General features: G+C 35.6%; 3 protein-coding genes across 4 annotated transcripts; 2 read left to right on the forward strand and 1 right to left on the reverse strand.

Annotated features, from left to right (window-relative positions):
• Nucleotides 1-297: 297 nt before the first annotated feature.
• Nucleotides 298-10,252, forward strand: LOC133858255 (uncharacterized). Its single transcript, XM_062293683.1, has 16 exons — nucleotides 298-1,045; nucleotides 2,348-2,469; nucleotides 2,569-2,657; nucleotides 2,792-2,827; nucleotides 3,115-3,208; nucleotides 3,411-3,453; nucleotides 3,610-3,710; nucleotides 4,836-4,900; nucleotides 5,228-5,724; nucleotides 5,812-5,899; nucleotides 6,004-6,141; nucleotides 6,902-7,470; nucleotides 8,051-8,186; nucleotides 8,264-8,332; nucleotides 8,421-8,555; nucleotides 9,710-10,252. Exons 1-16 carry the CDS (start codon nucleotides 828-830, stop codon nucleotides 9,821-9,823), a joined length of 2,514 nt encoding a protein of 837 aa, XP_062149667.1. The 5' UTR covers nucleotides 298-827; the 3' UTR covers nucleotides 9,824-10,252.
• Nucleotides 10,253-11,357: 1,105 nt separating this feature from the next.
• LOC133858257 (F-box protein At5g52880) lies at nucleotides 11,358-14,660 on the forward strand. Of its 2 annotated transcripts, none has more exons than XM_062293685.1 (6): nucleotides 11,358-11,767; nucleotides 12,199-12,353; nucleotides 12,507-12,594; nucleotides 12,958-13,157; nucleotides 13,738-13,883; nucleotides 14,183-14,660. In XM_062293685.1, exons 1-6 carry the CDS (start codon nucleotides 11,580-11,582, stop codon nucleotides 14,309-14,311), a joined length of 906 nt encoding a protein of 301 aa, XP_062149669.1. In that variant the 5' UTR covers nucleotides 11,358-11,579; the 3' UTR covers nucleotides 14,312-14,660. The 2 variants fall into 2 exon arrangements, with proteins under 2 accessions (XP_062149669.1, XP_062149671.1); XM_062293687.1 differs by having other exon boundaries at nucleotides 14,086-14,188.
• Nucleotides 14,661-15,567: 907 nt separating this feature from the next.
• Nucleotides 15,568-19,370, reverse strand: LOC133858258 (reticulon-like protein B2). Its single transcript, XM_062293688.1, has 5 exons — nucleotides 18,835-19,370; nucleotides 16,635-16,815; nucleotides 16,411-16,552; nucleotides 16,191-16,260; nucleotides 15,568-16,088 (listed from the first exon to the last, which is right to left on the reverse strand). Exons 1-5 carry the CDS (start codon nucleotides 19,031-19,033, stop codon nucleotides 15,919-15,921), a joined length of 762 nt encoding a protein of 253 aa, XP_062149672.1. The 5' UTR covers nucleotides 19,034-19,370; the 3' UTR covers nucleotides 15,568-15,918.
• Between the last annotated feature and the right edge of the window lie 875 nt (nucleotides 19,371-20,245).

Raw genomic sequence — 20,245 nt, forward strand, 5'->3', positions numbered from 1 at the left:
CTTTTGCTGTTTTCTCGAAAAGCAAACAGAGTGAATACGACACCAGTCAAGGGGAAGAACAGAAAAAGGCGGCTACCAACTTCGTTGATCTTTGCTGTCCAAAATGACTAAAAAATTGAAAAAAAATACACAAATTAAATGAAAGTAAGAAAAATAAAAATAAAAATGAAAGGACAAAGCAAAAGCAAAGAGAAAGAGAGTCAAGAAAAAGCATAGCAGCCAAAGTAAATTGATAAATTTTCCTAGATTCCGGAGAAGGCTTTTAACGTCCATTAGTTATGGCATGCTATAAATAGTTGAAGAGGGCCAGACCACATAGAGAAGTCAGTCATTACCTGTCAAGAACATTATACCAACGTTGTCTTCGGTAGCGAGATATATTTACATTTTCTTCTCTGTCCAAAATCTTCCACACCAACCCATTTTCTTGGATTCTTTTTAAAATTCCCAAGCCTGAATCTTTACTCCATTTTCATGATCGTCTACGTAACTTTTCCTTGAGTATCATCATATAGCATCTTGTAGATTCAGGGCAGGTACTCTAAGCCTCTTGAGTAACCCTTTTCCTTGGTTTCTTTTGTGGATCTTTGCGTTCCATTCTCACCAACTTTCTTGAATGTCATAGCGTTTTTATCAATATTCGTCCAAGCTTTTTGAATAGTTAAGGAAGTTTGTGACTGAAGAAATTAACCTTTTTGTGATGAAATGGTTTTGGTAAATTTGGCCCCAGAAAACGTTGGGGAGTGAATGATATATCATATATGCACATAGATCAGTTGTAATATATCCTCTAAGAGTGGTTAAAAGGGTGTTTGGAATTGGAGAACATGGAGCAGAAGCACATTTTGTTGTCGGCTTTGAGCGTTGGGGTCGGCCTTGGGGTGGGGCTGGGATTGAGTTCCGGACAGACAGTGAGCAAATGGGTAGGCGGGAATTGGTCATTGGATGAGATTTCAGCGGAGCAGATTGAGCAGGAGCTTATGAGGCAGGTGGTGGATGGGAAGGATAGCGAAGTCACATTCGACGAGTTTCCTTATTACATAAGGTAATTGAAGAATTCGTCAGATATGACACATGGTGTTTGATATTTTAGTGGATCAGGTTGATATTTATATCGGGGGGCCTAAAAAGATGCATATCCGTAAAGGAATTGAGTTGGTGTCTACAAAATTTGTGCACATGGATCTGTTACAAGTTGACTTGTTAATTTTATGGTTTTCTGCTCTTAATCTGCTGGTCTTTCTATTTGATTTTTTTTAGTTGACTTGCTATGGAGGTTTTTATTAATGGGGGTTATCTAAGCTCCACAGATTTTGTAATAATATTTGCTAATTGATTTTTAACGATCTTTGCTCCTTGCCAATCCTGAGGTTCCCCTGTTCTTTGTTTTATTTATTTTTTTTCTGTTCAATTGATTTTTTTTTTTTTTTTAAAAAAAAATTGCGATGGACCCAATTAAGTTTAAAACAGAACAACAAGTTCAGAGAATTAAGGGTAATAGTTCATATATCCTATAAACATGTATAAGAACTGCTTATTAACAAAGTGAATCTAGTACTGTACATCTGTGCCTAATATTATTATGTGATGCTCGAGTATGATTCCCAGGTTAAAGCATTTTTTTTCCTTTGGTTTTTCCTGTTTAGAGTCTAAGATTTATTCAAGTTCTGTTGTTTTCAGGAAGTATGTACATGTACTGCCTTGTATTCCATATGCTAATTGGTGTACTTGCATCTTGAATTCAGATCTATGTTAGAACTTTTATTCTTAAGAGCATGTCAACAATGTCTTTGTCCTGTTCAGGATAATCTTTCACCCTTGTGGTACCCTTTATAACATGGCTATTCTATAATTGATTATAATGCATAATTAGTGGAAGCTGATGAGGCACGTTCTTACCAGCTTACTTAGTATTTCTTGTGTGTCCTAGTCATGTGGATTTTTGTTAAACTTTTGTGCAAAAGAGGGCATCTAATCCATGGTAAGGAACATGGGAGGAGGTTTGTGTGGGAAGAGGAAAGAAAGAAAGAGGAGTCTTCTCAGGGTTAATCTTTCTGGCCTTTAAACATCCTTGAAGAGAATTATGTAATCATGAGGACTCAGAAAGTCCAAGCTGGACCAAGATACTAACTTGGGACTATGTCAGTGAGATGGTAGAACATACAGGCTTATTGTGAATATTTAGTGTTACTTCTATGTGGACCTATATTACCTAATATCTGTTATAGACCTGTTTAGCTTGTACGTTTTATAGTTTACATAATGCTAATATTTTATTCTTGAATGACTGTATTTGATGCAACGATTTCGTCTTCTCATGTCCACCATTTTGATAATATAATGACAGTGAGAGAACTCGGGTGTTATTGACGAGTGCTGCATATGTTCATTTAAAGCATGCTGATTTTTCCAAGCACACACGGAACCTTCCACCGGCAAGTAGGGCTATTTTGCTCTCCGGACATGCCGGTATGTAATTTGGAAATGTTATCCAATCCTGCACTAAGGAATTTATGTTTTGAAGTTCACCTTTAACTTAATCTTGGTTGCATTTTCAATTTTCTGAAGAACTTTACCAGCAAATGCTCGCTAAGGCTTTAGCACACCGCTTTGAGTCAAAGTTGCTGCTGCTTGATGTCAGTGACTTTTCTCTGAAGGTAACATTTACAGCTTTTATCTTCCTTAACTTTAAGTTTGATACTCTCTGAAGGTAACATTTACCGCTTTTATCTTCCTTAACTTTAAGTTTGATACAGTAATACTTATATCTTTCATGTTCACCTTCCCACAGATGCAGAGCAAATATGGTTGTGCTAAAAAAGAATCTGTAAGACATCTCTGCTTTATACTGAGAAATGAGCATTGATTTTGTGTTTTCCGAGCACCACATTGTGTCTTTCATTTCCTGAATGCGTATGTTAAACATAGTAAGTAGGTAATGGTTTACCATGAATTCCAATGTAGGGGTGCCATTGTTGTGTAAACTCAATGTCACTGATTTTTGAACTGCATTTGATGTATTCTTGCCACACTTTATTTTCGTACTCATGTTAAAGGGAATTGCAAGCAATTAGCTCTAAGTGGAAATTTTCCTTGTTTTGCTTCTTTTTGTAGTCTTTCAAGAGGTCCATTTCAGAAGTAACATTGGGGCGAATGTCCAGTTTGTTTGGTTCCTTTTCAAGCCTTCCTCCAAGTGGGGAAACTAGAGGTATGGAAAAGAAGTAAAGCTCTTTATTTATTTTATATCAATGTATTTTTGTTTGGAGGGTGAAGTAAAGCTGCCTCTATTGAATGTTTTTTATTGGTAATGGTTAGTCTCATAAATTTATGAACTTTATCTTGACGTTACTATTTTTGCATGTATTTTTAGTTATTATGTTTCCTAACTCTAATTGAGAATTCTTCTACAGGGACATTGCATCGGCAAAGCAGTGCTATGGATGTCAAATCAAGGTACTGTGTATCAGTTAGATCCAACCAATAATATTGCCAACCCAACTTGTCGAGATATATGGCGTTGCAATGGGTCAATTTTGACCATTGGTTCACAATCCAATACAGGCAACATGTCAGGTTTCTCTTCTAACCAGTGCCTTTATATATTTGCAGGGCTATTGAAGGTTCTAGCAATCCTTCAAAACTTCGGAGGAATGCTTCAGCTATGTCTGATATGAGTAGCATCAGTTCTCAATGTGCTCCCATAAATCCAGGTTATACATCAGTACTATTTCTTTCTTCACTTTTTTCCTTCACAAAAGAAAAATGAAAAATACTAGCCGAATACCTTGGCATTCATTGTTGATTAATTTCGGATTCTTTTGCAATCTGTTAGTCCTTATATTCGCAAAATTTTAGTTCGTAAAGCGAGTTGGTTGCAACTGAATGACTTTGATGTTCACGACGATACATTATTTATCTGGTGGTTATGATATCTAAAAAGCAGTTATTGGAAGCTGCCTAATTGTAAAAGTGTTTCAAGTTCATTTCCAAATCAAACAGAATTTGCCTTTCTCATAGGAATGATAAGGTGGAAGGCAAATGTTTTTGGTACAACATACCACTGCCTCGTAGAGAGACACATTGGGTGGGGTTCACTGTTCAGTGGATCTAATGAAGATTCTCTCCTAAAACATTAATCAACTTAATGAACTTAGGGAGTTAGGCAAAAGGAAAAGAGGCTCATTTATTATATCTTAACTAAATTATCACTCCTAGTTTCATATCAATGAATAGACAAGATAATTAAGTTCATTCAATCATTGCTGTTTTCATTTCAGTAGACATAAGTGTAGGGTAACAAAGAGGACAGCTTTTCCTAATTTACCTATCCTAATTGTAGACCATTTGCTTTTGCTGACATGATCCTTGCAAGTACTCTCTTTTTCTGGGTGAAATTTCTGCAGTTGCTTGTATTGTAGACTGAATAAGTACCTAATGTATCCTTTGCCATAAATTTCTACACCTACATTCTTCAAGTTCTATCCTTCGGTTATTTCTAATCGGATATATAAATTGGTCAAGAGTTTAATTTATGGCTATCGGTTCTTAAAAGTTAACTTCACCACTTCAAAAAAGCTGAAGATCAGTAGCAAGCATTTATAACTCCCTTTACTATGATGATTCTCTCAACTTTGAAATTAATACAAATTCATAACAGCCTTTGAAACCTATTTTCTTATTACAATCCATGCTCCACCAGAACATTATCTTTATTTTACTTCATCACAGCTAAATTCTGGCAATCATAAATGTATGGCGGTCAATCAGTTACATATATGTAGGAACCTGTGTAGATATTATACTTACTGTTTCCTTGGGATTCTCTTGGTTTTTAGCTCCACTCAAGCGCTCGAGCAGCTGGTGCTTTGATGAGAAGCTTTTTCTACAGTCACTTTACAAGGTAACATCATCATGGATAAGCTGCTTATCTTAAAAAATAAATTCCTTTTGTATTTGTGCATGATGTTGTCTGAATGATATTTACAATTAATGTAGATAACAAATACTAGCTAATGCAACTAGGGGATAGTCCCAACTGCAGACTTATGGTAGTTTCTTTTTTGTTCTTTTTTTTATTATTATTTTAAAAAATTCCGAATTTATTGTTTATTCTGTTTATAATTTTTCCCTTCTGAATCTAAAAAGTAGCAACATATATACAATACAACCTGGTTATGTACCTTTCCAATACCTAACCTAACAGTAAGAGATATCATTTCCCCTACAGGTCTTGGTTTCAATATCAGAAACTGGTTCCATTATTTTATACCTCAGGGACGTTGGACAGCTTCTCCTCCAATCACAAAGATTATACAATTTGTTCAACAAATTGTTAAAGAAACTCTCGGGTTCAGTGCTGATACTTGGTTCCCGGATGTTGGACCCAGAAGATGATTGCAGAGAAGTGGATGAGAGGCTCACTCTTTTGTTCCCATACAATATTGAGATCACACCACCTGAAGATGAGACTCATCTTGTCAGCTGGAAAGCCCAACTGGAAGAGGACATGAAGATGATCCAGTTTCAAGATAACAAAAACCACATTGCCGAGGTACTAGCAGCAAATGATCTTGAATGCGACGATTTGGGCTCAATCTGCCATGCTGATACAATGGTTCTCTGTACCTACATAGAAGAAATTGTGGTATCAGCAATATCTTATCATTTGATGAAAAACAAGGATCCAGAATACCGAAATGGAAAGCTTGTTATATCATCTCAGAGGTAGCTATCTTTGTCTAACTATGATTTCTTACTTAGCTCTTGAGAATTAATCAATTTCCATTTAATTACTAATCTGTTTGGAAACAGCTTGTCCCATGGAGTGAGTGTATTCCAGGAAGGTAAAAGTGGTGGGAAAGATACTCTCAAAATGGAGACTAATGCTGAATCTTCGAAGGTTCATTTTCCATCTCAATGTTATCTACTTCTCACAATATGAGCATAATGGAACTACTGTAACAGAATCTGATTCAATCATTTATATATTTTCTTGAATTGTAGGAAACTGAAGTGGAAGAGGCTGTTGATGCAAAGACTGAGTCGAAGTCTGAAACCCCTGTACCTGAAAACAAAAGTGAGACAGAGAAATCTGTCCCTGCAATGAAGAAGGATGGCGAGAATGCACCACCACCAAAGACTGTAAGTTCCAAGTTGTTCAATACTTAACTGAAAATGGAAATAAACATTCATTGAATTGGATATGAATCCTCAAGTAATCTGTCCCCGTGATTTTGTAATCTAGTGTGCATTATTAGTCGAATCTCAGTCCATGCTCTCATGTATACGAGTAATTTAGATCTTTATATTTCATATATAATTTGTTTGTACCTAGTACATCTTGTTCATGGAAATTTTCGACATCCTTGCAAAGGAAAATGAATTCTCAGTTATAAATCAATTAAAAATAAGAAGGAATTGAAACAAAAAACATTACTGCTTAATATACATGTTTGGTATCTGAATCTCTTATAGTGCCTTGTCTAATATATTAGTAATTATTTTTTTATTTTCTTTTTTATTATTACACAATATAGATTTGGTAATAGAACTACCTTTCAGAAGAAAAACTACCATGCCATGTAATTGGGCCTGAAAAAAGTAAAATAGCTGGCACAATTGTCCTGGTTTCAATCAATGCTGATTGACATTTTTGTTTTATATCTAGAGTATGTAACTTTTCTTAGCAATTTTGTATGTATGTGTTCCCAAGATAGCTGACAAACACTTTAAACCTTTTAAACAGTTAATTCAACACCATCATCTATTAGTTTATGGCCTTGGTTACATGAAGTCCATGAGTTACAGATACAATCATATTGGTCATCTTTCTTAGAGTACCTTTTTTTTTTTGGTTCTTCCATTCTTGTCTTACTATTGAAGTCTCATGATGGTCCTACAGGAATTTCCTCCTGACAATGAGTTTGAGAAGCGCATGAGGCCAGAGGTTATCCCTGCCAATGAAATTGGAGTGACATTTGCAGATATTGGTGCCTTGGATGATATTAAGGAATCACTTCAGGAGCTGGTCATGCTCCCTCTTCGAAGACCAGACCTTTTCAAAGGAGGCCTCCTCAAGCCTTGCAGAGGTATATTGCTTTTTGGGCCTCCTGGTACTGGAAAAACAATGTTGGCAAAAGCTATTGCTAATGAAGCTGGAGCAAGTTTCATCAATGTCTCAATGTCCACCATCACTTCAAAATGGTTTGGGGAGGATGAAAAGAACGTCCGAGCTCTGTTCACACTTGCAGCAAAGGTCTCCCCAACAATCATTTTTGTAGATGAGGTTGATAGCATGCTTGGGCAGCGGACTAGAGTTGGGGAGCATGAGGCCATGCGTAAGATTAAAAATGAGTTCATGACACACTGGGATGGGCTGTTAACAAAACCTGGCGAACAGATCCTTGTTCTTGCCGCGACCAACAGGCCATTTGACCTTGATGAAGCAATTATTAGGCGGTTTGAGCGAAGGTACTACTGCATATTTGTCTTACCATTTGACATATCTGATCGGTGTCTCCATCATCATGTCCATGCATGTGTTGTCTTTATCAATGAAGAGATGTCCTACCAAATGCACGAGATCCCAAACTGCACTTTAATACTCTACCTAATATCCTTTCTGGGCTTTCCCAATTTATTCTTCAACTGACATGTCATGCCTCAGGAAAGCACATCTTTCCTTTTACCCCTTATCTTACATTGTCCATTTTTCAATCAAGGTGATCACCACCTTAAGGAAAATTCTCCTTATCATTCATAAATATTTTGACTCAAAATTAGTGTTTCTTCACAAACTTGAATTTATATGTTGCTAACCTATTTTAAGCCTCCTAGACGTAATCAATGGCTTCATGACAATGTTTGTGGCACTATTGCTTGATCATGTTTTCCACTTTTGTGTCGTAGAATAATAATTCTTAATTACCAAGACTTTCCAAAAAATCTTTATGCCATACTTAGAGGAAGCTTTCAAGGATTAATTTCTGGTGGATAAAATTGTAAATGAACTTCATGTTTGCTAATTCTGAAGCTTTCCTATTTTGAGCAGAGTTATGGTTGGTCTTCCATCCATTGCAAGCAGGGAAATGATCTTGAGAACTCTTCTGGCAAAAGAAAAAGTTGAAAATCTTAACTATAAGGAGCTTGCAACCATGACAGAAGGATATAGTGGAAGCGATCTAAAGGTTTGTTTCCTTAGAAAATGAATAATTTAAACCTTAATTGGCTGTGATCAGCTCATGAAATTTGCTTCTGGAAACAGAATTTGTGCGTAACAGCAGCTTATCGACCTGTTAGGGAGCTATTACAACAGGAGAGATTGAAGGATGTGGTAACTACATTTAATCTTTTCCTCTTTCCTGACATAATTCCTAATCTTTAACGCAATGCTTAATGAATCCAATCAATTTTAACTACAGGAGAAAAAACTTAAAGATGAAGAGGGCAAGAGTTCAGAGGCTACTTCTTCAGAGACAAAAGAAGAAGACAAAGAGGACCAAGTAATTACCTTGAGGCCTTTAAACATGGAAGATTTGAGGCAGGCAAAGACTCAGGTAAACTTACTTGAATTTCCTTTCGTTTTAACTGCTCTCTATAATTTTTAATCTGATACAAGTCCTCTTCATCAACTTTAAGCTTACTGCTATCAATTTCTCTCCCAGCAGTGTGCTTAGAACTGTTGTTCTTGAGCCAATGTATAATAGCTTGTTTTATATTTCCATGTTAAAATAATAAGATAGGGTCATTGTCTGGTCCCTCTGGTGCAATGGTAAACTTGGGCTGTCTAGTTCAAGTGCACTGCGATGCGGGACAACAAGAAATTAAGAAGAAAAGTTGAAGAGAGGGAGAAGAAGCAGATAAGAGAAGTAAGAGAAGAAGAAGAAGTAGCAGAAGAAGCGAGAGAAGGAAGAAAATTCAGTAGGAAGAAGAAGACAAACAGTCTATCGATTTTTTAATTCATCAAAACCTACTTACCACAAAACAAAATTATGCTTAAATATGCTAGGGACTAAGTCCTAACCCTAACCCTAGTGACACTTGGGCTGACCGCCCGCTAAAATAACATAGAGCCTAACTAAATTAACATAACCTAAAGTCTGACAAATAAAATAACTTAACACTGAAAAAAAAAATATGACATAATCAAAAGTGCCAAAAGTAAAATCTCGTGCTCTCAAGGCTTGTCATCCCCCAATATCAGGGTCCAAACACACCTGTAATTACTGGCCTGTATCTGGTGTCCCCATCACACTGGTTAGTAGGACTTCATATACAAAGTAAGCAAAGATTACTCCATTTGATTTTTCTTCGAATTCACAAATAGACCCTACTCTGCTCTTACTTCTCACTGAACTCTCTGCAATCTTGTGTTTATTGGATATTTTCAAGTTTCTCAGGAATGAACTTCTCTCTTTAACTCTAACCTTGTGGTTTAAGGTTTCAAAGTGTAGCCTGGATCAATAATCATATTAATATTTTTGATCTTACCTTAGTGCTACTTTGTCTATAAGGAGATGATCAACCAGTTGAATGGTCATTTTTCTTCCTTAATAGCTAAAAATTTGTAAATTAAGTCAAGGATCTAACTTGTGCCTGTCTTGATTATTTTTTAAGTATGGCATACAGATTAAACTTAAACAATTCTATGTTCTGCCAACAGAATCTCTCTTTTTTTCCATAGTTGTTTATATGTGTAAATGTAATGCAGGTTGCGGCAAGTTTTGCTGAGGAGGGATCAATTATGGGCGAGCTGAAGCACTGGAATGATTTGTATGGGGAAGGAGGTTCGAGGAAGAAGAAACAACTAACTTACTTCCTATAGATTGTAGAGGGCAGGTATCTCATCTAGCTCATCAGTGCCATTCTTTGTGAAAGGATGTATACGTTAGGAGAAGCTGGAAAGCCCTTCACCTGGAATTCAATGTCGAATGGGATGTTCTAGTGCCACATCCTCAAAGACAGATGTCCTGAAAATCCCAGGACAGTTTATTCAGAGTGCATTTTGTACATCATGTTTAAGAGAGAGGGTTCTCATTATCTGTAACGCCATTCCATAAATCAAGTAGCACCAATCTTTAATCCTATTCTGTGAATGTGTGGTGTTTGGAAATGCATATAGGTTTGCAGAATGTGAGAGGAACTTGTATTTAAATTGTTTTATATGCTGTACCCTACAGACTACATCCTCATACAGTAGAATTTGTATATTTGTTATGTAAACTTTGATTAGTAAAGTACTTCTTAGTTGTTACTCTTGTAGAGTTTGCTACAAATATTATGTGACAATATCTTTACCAGGCATGAGAAGAACCTACGTTTGACCTTTAATGTGCATTTGACACATTAAAATTTGCTACACGCAGAAACATACATGAAAAACTGAGACAGTAACTTGTGCCCTATGAGACAAATAGCGGAAGATTTCATATAGCCTTCTGTTGGTAAGAGAGAGAGAACAAAAACAAAGAAGCTTAATCACCACAAGAACTATTGCATCTTAAATCACCATTTATTTCAAAAGCAAGCTTATAGAAAATGGTTGGTTTAATTATTTAATTAATATTCTAACTGCTTGTCAAAGATAGAAACTTCTAAAACAGTTATAGTCCACACACAAAGCAAAATGGTCCTCCAAGATAACCTAACTAAGGTGGTAAGCCTACGAAAGACGACCAGATTTCAAAATTCTCTTATATTAAGACACATAAAAGCCAATGTGGTGTAAATTAACTGGCAAGGCCTAGCAAATAGAACCAAATTTCAAAATTTTCACACACATCCAGCAGCTTACTAAACCATCCATTTGGAACAAAGGTAACTCGGTCAGTCATCCAAGAGATGCAGAGAAAGAGGTCAATTGCGTTTTAAAGGCCGAACTGAACTGTAATTTTATAATTAACATTTTTACAAATCCATTAAGTAAATTTTGAACTCGTTGATTTTTAAATAGTACATTTTGAAACCGCTAAACCAAATGAACATTAAGCATAATGAAACGTTATGCTTTTTAACAAAGGATTGGGGGTGACAATTCGTATTCGTGTGTTAGATTTGAGTCGTATCGAAATATATGTATAAAACTATGTAGATTAACCTTTTCCGACCCATTTAATTAAGTAGGTCAGATTCATCAACCTTAACTCATTAATTTATATTGAATTTATGGGTCGTGCCAAAAATTGCATGTTCTAGTCGGATGGCGGGTTCAGATTATGTTTTGTTGAGGCATGAGTACTGAATCAATTGGTTTCGTATTAAATTTATGACGAACCGGCAAATGGAGTAAAAAGTTGACTAACCCTACAAAAGATAAGTGGCTAAATATATCAATTTTCAACCTAAAATGGAAACCAAAACTATATATCGGGTGAGAGGTGTGCAAATATCAATTTTGACTCGAATTCCAAGCCCTTTTGCACCAAAGCCGTTTATGAAACAACCGATCTCCCGCTCACTGACTGGCCGGGTAGATCATCATTTTCATAACATAATCTCTCCTTCTTCTCTCACTCAAACTCTCTTCTCTATCTTTTAAATCCCATGTCATAGTGTTTGATCCTGCTCCTGTCGTCAATCCCATGATGTCAAACCCATTGGAGAGGTACCAAAAACTGGGATTGAGTGAATCTCTGCCGAGAATCTACCGATACCCAATAGCCTGCAAAGAGCTCAGCTTCATTCTGAGAGGCGCTTACAACAAACTACCCAAAAAATTGCAATCCCTTATCTTCCAAGACACCCTCACCGCCTTCCGTCTCCTTCCTGAGTAAGTATTTCCCGTTAGCCCAATTCTCAATTTTGCATCTTTAATGCGAATTTTATTGGTTAATCTAAATTTTTCATGTTACATGTGCATTTTGCTGACTCTTGTAATGATATTTTTCCTGTGAAGTTGTAACCCATTTGTTTTTTCTGATCGATGAATATTATTTACAGAAGATAGAAGTAGATTTGGGCTGTTTATGTGGTTCAAGGTTGGAAAAATTTGAGTTGAAATTTCTGCCTTAAGATGGAACAGATTGGATTATGTAGAAATTCTGTAATTACTCGGATGAAACCATGCAATCTTGGACGTTTTCGGATCATCTGGAAAAAATTTAAAGATTTTATGAGAATACAGATTGAAAATTAAAAGAAATATATATATATATCGTGGATGAAGCACCCTTTGTTATTTGATGGATATCTTAATGCTAGAATGCAGATACACACCGCTGTTTCAGCCGCCCATATTCTCCATCAGAGTGCAGAGGCTGCGTTGCCGAAGCAGAAGAGAAATCTGGCTATTAAAGAATTTAAGCATGCAATGGTTGCTCATAAGAGGCGCTATAAAGCCCGCCAGGAAGAAAACGGTAATTATTTATTGCGCAAAACGGTTTCACGTTATTTTTCTGACTATATCTTCCTTTTTGGAGGCAGAGAAGCTCATAAAGATTTACCAGTTCTAATCTATGTTTTAGCCAAATACAAGGCTTCATAATTTTTTTACCTCCTCACAATTTCAGGTTCTGCACGACTGCCACAAGATATTCTTGTGCACATCTTCAGTTTTCTAGATCTGCAATCTTTAGTTTCAGTTGGACTAGTCTGCTGGTAATTTTTCTTGCCTTTATGTTTGTGGTATGTTATTACATGATATTGAGCACATATATATCTGGAGCATATGGACGTCCACTTGTCAAATCAAATCATTTAGCTAGTGGCCTCATTCTGAGCACCATTATAACTATGCTCTGGTGTATTGGCCTTGCAAAATGCATCTGTTATGAGATTCCCTCAAATTTCATTTTCTACTAGCTTAATAGTCTTGGTTGTTAGCCCTAAGAAGTAGTTCAATCAACTGTGGATCACGTCTCATAAAGTGGAGGTCATTAGTTTGAATCTCCCCTTCCCCCTCTCCTTCGTGCCAATTACTTATCAAAAAATACACAATAATCTTGGTTGCTTTGTGGGAAGGTCGTGGAACATAGCAGCAAGTGATGACCATCTGTGGCAGTTGCAATATGCTTCCGTTTTTAGTAATTCTGATAATTGTTTGAAGAGTAAGGGACATCAGATTGGTAGACCAGTTGAAGATGAAGAATTTAGATTTTTAGAGCATATGGATACAAGAAGCAGTATTGACTGGAGAGAGGCCTTTAAAAGAGCATATATAGGTATGTGGATTCAGAATCATTTAATATATGTTTTGACAGCAAATCACCAATATGGATAATCTTATAGGTAGATCAGCCTTTTTCCCCCTTTTCATCACATCAAAAGCTTCCTGGTAGAATGATTGTATCCGAAAAACATTTATGTCGAGATCATGACTTTGGTAGCATATATGTTTTCAATTTGTTCTTTGTAATTTCTAGTGCGCATATGATGTGCAAGTACTTTCGGTAGCATCTAATAAATGGACCTAGAAGAATTCATGCAGGTGGGTAGGTGCATACACACGAGACTATTTTTTACTCGATGTAAACGCAAGAGGAAAAACTACAATAGATGTTAAAAGGAATGTAAAATTTTTTATTTGAACCCAACATAAAAGATAGCAGTCTTCTACTGCAATACCAAGATAGCAGTCATCCTCCCAGTCCCATGGCTATGATTACCTGGAGCAGCACTCTCTTTCTCTCTATTACACACACACACACAACAGAACTTAGATCATTGTAATTACTACCTGTCAACTTTTAATGCAAAAATGATGTCTCCTCCTTTATAATACTATAACTGCTTGGATTACAGGCAATGCGACAAAGAATTTAACAGCTAGTAGGGGATACTGTGAACACTGTGACACTATAGTTTGGCTCAATAACTTAAAATGCTCCAATGGACATCATGGACTAAATTCTGAAAATCGGCAGATAAAGCGTGTATCGCCATGCCAGGTACTTTCTTGATCAAGCTAAGTTTCAGGTTTCCCTTCTAAGTTTTTTTATATGAGTTGGTGACCGAATGTCTCCCTGCTGTTATGAATCATAATACACTAGCTCTCCAGATTTAGATATCACACAATTCAAACAGGCACTTTTGAGGCTTCCAAAGTGTTGAGGGGTACAGTAGTGTGATTGTAGTTCTTGACTTGAACAGCACACCAGAGATTCCCAAGCTGAGTTCGATCAAGTAAAGGCATTGGCTGTGGAATTCTCCAGAACTTTAAACTGATCACTGTTTTAATTATTTTCAGGTTGTGGAGTATATTTTGGATGATTCATTAAAATTCATATCTTCCTCAGATAGTGATAGTGATTCAGATGGAGGGTCAATTTCCAGGTTATGGGCCTATCCAAGACACATGGCAGAAGCCTTCCATTAGGAAGTAAATAGGTGGAGTCATTTCATTTATAGCATATTCAGTATAATGAATGTCCGTCCTAGTGAAGATATTGTACAGAACTGATCAATGGGGACAGATTCCTAATTCTCAAAAAAAAAAAGTCCATCTACACATGAAACTTTTATCCTCCCTTCATCCCCCTTTGATAATAAAAATCAATTTTTTTAAGAAAAAGCGGGTGATAAAAGGAGGATGAGAGTCTCATCTTTAGCATTTCCAAAAAAAAATAGGCTCGGTAGGATTGGGGTGGAAAAGGAGGGACTCGGGTTGTTTCTACAGGGATCAGAAATTCTGAAGATTAATGAAGATAATTACTGTATTTGTGCCAGTTTTATTTTATTTTTTATTATTTATTATTATTTGATCAAGCAATAGTGCTCAACTTGAGGACCCCAAACTATAAACCTCGTTGTGAGAGGCTTCGTACCGTTTTCTGTTTTCAAAAATTATTTTCGAAAACAGTTTGCCAAACATTTTTTTAACGAATAAACAACAGAAAACAGTTTTTTGTTTTTGTTTTCGAAAACAATTCTCAAACACAAAAACAGAAACCAATTTGCCAAACGAGCTCTTTATCTCTTCATCTCAACATAGCAATGGATATAACTTGAACACTGAATTTCTCTAATTCTCCTGCAGGGTAAAAATTTGTGTTTGCGTGTTGAGTTTGAATTGTGTAAAAACATGAATATAAGACTATATAATATAAGTTAATCATAACTTGACCTATGTAATTAAATGAGTAAAATTTTGTAATTTTAACTCATTAATTTCGTGTTGAATTTGCATCTAATTTGCAAATTGTATCAGAAATTGTCGGTCATTAATTTTGGTGTTGAATTCAGACCATGTCAAAACCTTAATATAAAGCTATATATAGGACCAACTCTTGAATTTTACTTTCCGAAAAAAGAATGAAAAAGAAAAGACCTATCCAATTTTAAGCGTGCCACGGTCTGTTTTCAATCAGTAAAGGCAACCCACAAGGGTTGGGTCAAAGGCTACTAAAGTTCTTCCTTTAAATGATGTTTCTCACCCCTGTAAAAAATGAGGTATCTTTTTCGAATTTCAAAGCTTTAACTCAGAAATGCATAAAATGCTTTAGCATTTCAAACAATGAACAGGAAACCAGGTCCAAAGCCCGAAACTATTAAGCTTTAATCATAAAAGGTTGTCTTCTAAAATGAAAGAACATGCATATTAATGAATGTTGTAGATTGTGGAATAGAATGACATGCTTAGTCATAGAATACGGTTAAGAATTGAAATATTACTCATTAGAGCACAACCACAACTTTATAAGGAACAGTGGACATTATTATCCGGCTTAATCATCCATCTAAAGGAAGTCCAACTAGTAAGATCTAAACCTCAAGACAATCTTACTCAATACCATATATTGGTTTAAACTGTCTGTGAAGCAGAACAATAAAATAGAAGCACCAACTCTTGTGGATAAAGAGTCGGACCTCCATCTTGACAATACAGTTGCCCAATCTCAACTTAAGCCTACTGAGAAACTATCATTAGGCTTAAGAGAAACTATCATTATGTGCTTATCAAAAAAAGAAACTATCATTATGTATCTAATCCTTCTTCTTGTCTTTCAATGGCCCTTTGGGAATTTTGCTTAAAACCTTTGCATCAAACACTACATACTGCTTCTTGATCTCAGCCGTTGCCTTCTCAGCAAATGAATCAACATGGTCTTCATATTTCTCATATAGCACAGGTAGTGTGTGCAGTAAGACAAAGGCTGTTTCAAAAATGTCAAGTTAACTGGAAAAGTTAATCAGAAGTCCTTTATTATCAAATACTTTAACAAGAAACAGTTAAAGACGGGATTAGAATTCCTCACCTATGTAGAACAAGGTCAGGAAGTTGCACCATTTCCCAACAAGTGACAGAACCCACAAGCCAGCAATAACCTGATAACCAGATGTTCTCAGATTTCTCGCATGCAAGTTTAAATGGAAATGCTAAAAATTCAGAGGAAGCAATAATAGTCCTGGCAAGAATAACTCCAATGGAAAGCGAGAGGCTCTACAACAAGCATGCAGGGGGAGAAATCAACATACACCAAGAAACTCCTTGAAGTCTCTCCCAGATGCAATATCCCGCAATACAGCCAAGGCAAAATTGATTTCAATCCTCACTGTGGAGACAACCTCAAGGACACAATTCTCAGGAAGTCGAAGCTCTGGGATGCGTGGTGGAGACCTGGTCAATTAACGCACTAAATAAAAGCCACATAAAATAACATCAGGCAGGCTTATGTGGAAATGAGTATCCAACACCTTACTTGTTAATAAATGTGCATGCATTAGACCACAGGAAAAGGATAGCCAGAGAGACTATTAGTATGTGGCAAACCAGAGTGACTAAGTGGTATTCAAGCAACTCAAAGAGAATCCACAATGCAGTGGCACCACCAAGCACACCTGCAGAGATTTTCTTGTTCCTCCATAGGAAAACATCAGCAGCTGCAACCAAAAATCACATAAGAAAATGATAATAAATAATAAAATATGGAGTGCCAGAGAAAGAGGGCACTTCTCTTGCCATGTACTTTTTCTAATGCATAGTTATGAAATGAACAGAGGAAATAATGATATCAATTATTGAAAAAAAAAAATTGATAGGTTTGTTTCCTCTTCTTTGGAAACATTCCCAAAGAGAAAGCTTCAAAAAAAAATTTGTGGTCACGTCTGGTTTCCATTTTCCTACAATGGGAATCCAATAGGTCGGCAGGAGGAAATAGATCGAATACCTAATTTCCCATCAAAATTAGTTTCCATGTGATAAACACAAAAAAAAAAATTTTAAAAAATTTTTTTAAAAAAAAAAAAACAGATCGAAAACTACATAAAAGTCTTTCATGTCCCTAGGGGCTAGGTTTTCACAGGTCGGAAACACCAAAAATTTTGATTTCTCCTATCTAACCAACCAAAAACATCAACATTGTGTAAATGTACTATCTGTTTGGTTATAGGTGCATTTATTTGTTTCCCTACATAATCACATAATTTTGAAGTAAAAATATCTTCCCTTGTAAATTGTTCAATAATAATTCTTTCTTTCAAACCTAATTTTGAATGATAGAACAAAAGGAAACAAAAATTAAACCACATATCATAGGAAAAAAGAATATCAAAGAAATGGGTGCTAATATCAGTTCTATACACGCTAATTGTTTTATCTTCAATAGCTACAGCAATAATGCGTGAGAGTACAAATAACCATGCAGCAAAGGATCATTTTAGCAAACACTCTAAGCATTACATAAGAAGATAGCCATTGAAGAGGACTTTCATCGGAGAGTTAAGGCAGTGCGTCCAAAGACTAAAGATAGGAGGAAGGCATTGAATCTGGTAACCTCCATCAAATACAATGATTCTAGCGTGTCCTACGGCGCATATGGTACGTTGGGGCCTCCGAATGTTTTGTGATTGAGGGCTTGAGTTTTTTAGGGTTGTTAGGTTTTCTTTTCTTGCTGTAGGTTGCTTTCGTTGTTCCTGTGTACTTAGAGCGCTATACATTTTTTTTTAAAAAAAATCTTTATAAATTATCAAAAAAAAATATTTATATAAGAACTTAATAATCAACTCTAAAATCTTATTTATCAGAAAAAGAAAAAAAAAATTCCATCTCTTGTTTGTTAAAATCAACCATTGAATTATGTGTGTCCTACATATCAAATGGTTAATTTAAAATATATATATACACACAGACATAAAATGTATGAATATCATGTCTCAATTTCAAAACAAAATAGAATTCATTCCCCATTTAAAAAAAAACAAAGCAGAACAAGTATTGATTTGAATCGCATTAAACAATTTCTTTTTTTTTAGATAAGTCTTTTTTATTTTTGAAGTGTTCAGACGATCAAATTAGAATTCCAGCTTAACACTTTTAGTTCCTTTACTTTTGCCACCTATTCTCACATCAATCAAACACAACACGCACAGGCATAAAATGTATGAATATCATGTCTCAATTTCAAAACAAAATAGAATTCATTTCCCATTTAAAAAAAAAAAAAAAAAAAAAAACAGAACAAGTATTGATTTGAATCGCATTAGACAATTTCTTTTCTTTTTATTTTTTTAAGTGTTCAGACGATCAAATTACAATTCCAGCTTTTAGTTCCTATACTTTTGCCACCTATTCTCACATCAATCAAACACAAAACGGATCTATAGCTCCCTGTTTGATCGCCAAGAAAATGTCGCATCAGGCAACGGAAATTTTTCTAGATAAACTAAAACCGATTTGTGGCGATAAATTGACATAAGAAAAATAAATAAATAACAAAGCAATCGTTACTTATGAAGCACTTTCTTTCATCTATTCTAAATGTACAAAATTTCTCATCCTTTCCTACATTTCCTCATCAAACAGACAGGGATAAGTTAATACATATATAAATGTACATTAGTACATACAAACCATATATATATATGGAGAGAGAGAGAGAGAGAGAGAGAGAGAGAGAGTACATTTTCCACCGCCAAGAACTTTGTGGAGGGGCTTTTCGCGGCCGAAGAGTCTAAAAATCTTGGATTTGGCAGAGTCGAAGGACTTCGACTTGTCATCGTCAGAGTCGGAGGAAGACGACGAAGAGGAGTCATCGTGGTCGTGGATCTTCTCCACGATCTTCTCGACCAGCGTTACCGGCTCGCCCTCATGGTCCGCCATGGATCTCCGACACGCTACAGAGAGAGAGAGAGAGAGAGAGAGAGAGAGATTGCGTTTCAGAGAACGAGAAGAGTGTAAATTTCGAGAGAGAGATAGAGAGAGAGATGAAATCTGGGCCGTTTATAGGCGTATGGGAGGCGAATGCTGAGATTCGGAGGACGTGCGAGAGGTTCGGATTTCGGAGCGTAACGGATAGTGAGACATTGATGGACAGGATAGTGAGAGTACTATAATATCACGGAGACGATATAGTTTATCGGAGGCAACCGTGTGAGCAGTACACGTAGTGGATTTGGAGACGGATCATTTATCTGGTTTTGGTGCATATGATTTTGGTTCGCTTTTGTTTCATTCAAATTGGTTTATGGGAGAAATTGGTGTAATTTTCTTATAACTACAGGCTATTTTCCAATGTGATATTATAAATATATATGAACTAAATATGTTTTAAATCATTTTTCCAATCCAAAGTCTCTGTTTAAATTGTAAAGAGGAGTGTGATTAGAACCAAAGATATATTGTGTGGAAAAAAAAAAATATTAATATTAGGTGTTTCAAAAACAAAAATCATTAATATCAGGGCGGAACCACATTAGTCTTCTAATTAAAATTCTTACAAAATTAACTTTTTGCCTCCTAGAAAGTGAGGGAGAATATGAGACACATATTTCTGTCACGTATTGAAAATATTGAAGGGTTTCTTAAATATAAATCATATTATGTCTCTAGTCTAAATTTTACGATTCAAAATAATATAAAATAGATTTAAAGACATTGAAGAAATTCTTTTAATACTTAATTATAAAAGTGATGAAAGATTAATAATTATAAATAAAGTTTTTCCTAACCAAAATAAGGCACTAAATTAAGCTCCAAGTGCCTAAAAGTAGATACACCCAAAATATCATTACAAGAATTAAAGGACACATGCTAAAAATATTTTAAAGGGAGCCAAATCTTCATGCATTGTATTGGAAAACAAATACATAATAGTAATAATAAAACAAAACACATGAAGAGTGTCAAGTACCAGCAATCCATCACCAGGGCGGGATCACATTGGAGCTGGCCTTATAACATTTTAAAATAATAATTAAAAAAAAAATCTATACAAATTCTTCTAAATTAAACGTTTTACTCTTTGAAACGTGTGTTTTTTTCTTTTGTCCCCTCCAAATCTAAAATTTTAATTCTGTCCCTACCCATCAAAAA

This window comes from Alnus glutinosa, chromosome 1 (assembly GCF_958979055.1).
Source record: "Alnus glutinosa chromosome 1, dhAlnGlut1.1, whole genome shotgun sequence".
NCBI classification, from domain to species: Eukaryota; Viridiplantae; Streptophyta; class Magnoliopsida; order Fagales; family Betulaceae; genus Alnus; species Alnus glutinosa.

Bases quoted from the DNA above. Each gene is read 5' to 3' on its own strand.
- LOC133858255 (XM_062293683.1), top strand. From the start codon at position 828: ATGGAGCAGAAGCACATTTTGTTGTCGGCTTTGAGCGTTGGGGTCGGC. The intron at 2,828-3,114 runs GTAAGACATCTC...TTCTTTTTGTAG, and splicing joins GTTGTGCTAAAAAAGAATCT to TCTTTCAAGAGGTCCATTTC. The intron at 5,900-6,003 runs GTTCATTTTCCA...CTTGAATTGTAG, and splicing joins CTAATGCTGAATCTTCGAAG to GAAACTGAAGTGGAAGAGGC.
- LOC133858257 (XM_062293685.1), top strand. From the start codon at position 11,580: ATGATGTCAAACCCATTGGAGAGGTACCAAAAACTGGGATTGAGTGAA. The intron at 13,158-13,737 runs GTATGTGGATTC...CTTGGATTACAG, and splicing joins CTTTAAAAGAGCATATATAG to GCAATGCGACAAAGAATTTA. The intron at 13,884-14,182 runs GTACTTTCTTGA...AATTATTTTCAG, and splicing joins AGCGTGTATCGCCATGCCAG to GTTGTGGAGTATATTTTGGA.
- LOC133858258 (XM_062293688.1), bottom strand. From the start codon at position 19,033: ATGGCGGACCATGAGGGCGAGCCGGTAACGCTGGTCGAGAAGATCGTG. The intron at 16,261-16,410 runs GTATGTTGATTT...TCTGGTTATCAG, and splicing joins ACTTCAAGGAGTTTCTTGGT to GTTATTGCTGGCTTGTGGGT. The intron at 16,089-16,190 runs GTGAGGAATTCT...TTTTTGAAACAG, and splicing joins CCTGACCTTGTTCTACATAG to CCTTTGTCTTACTGCACACA.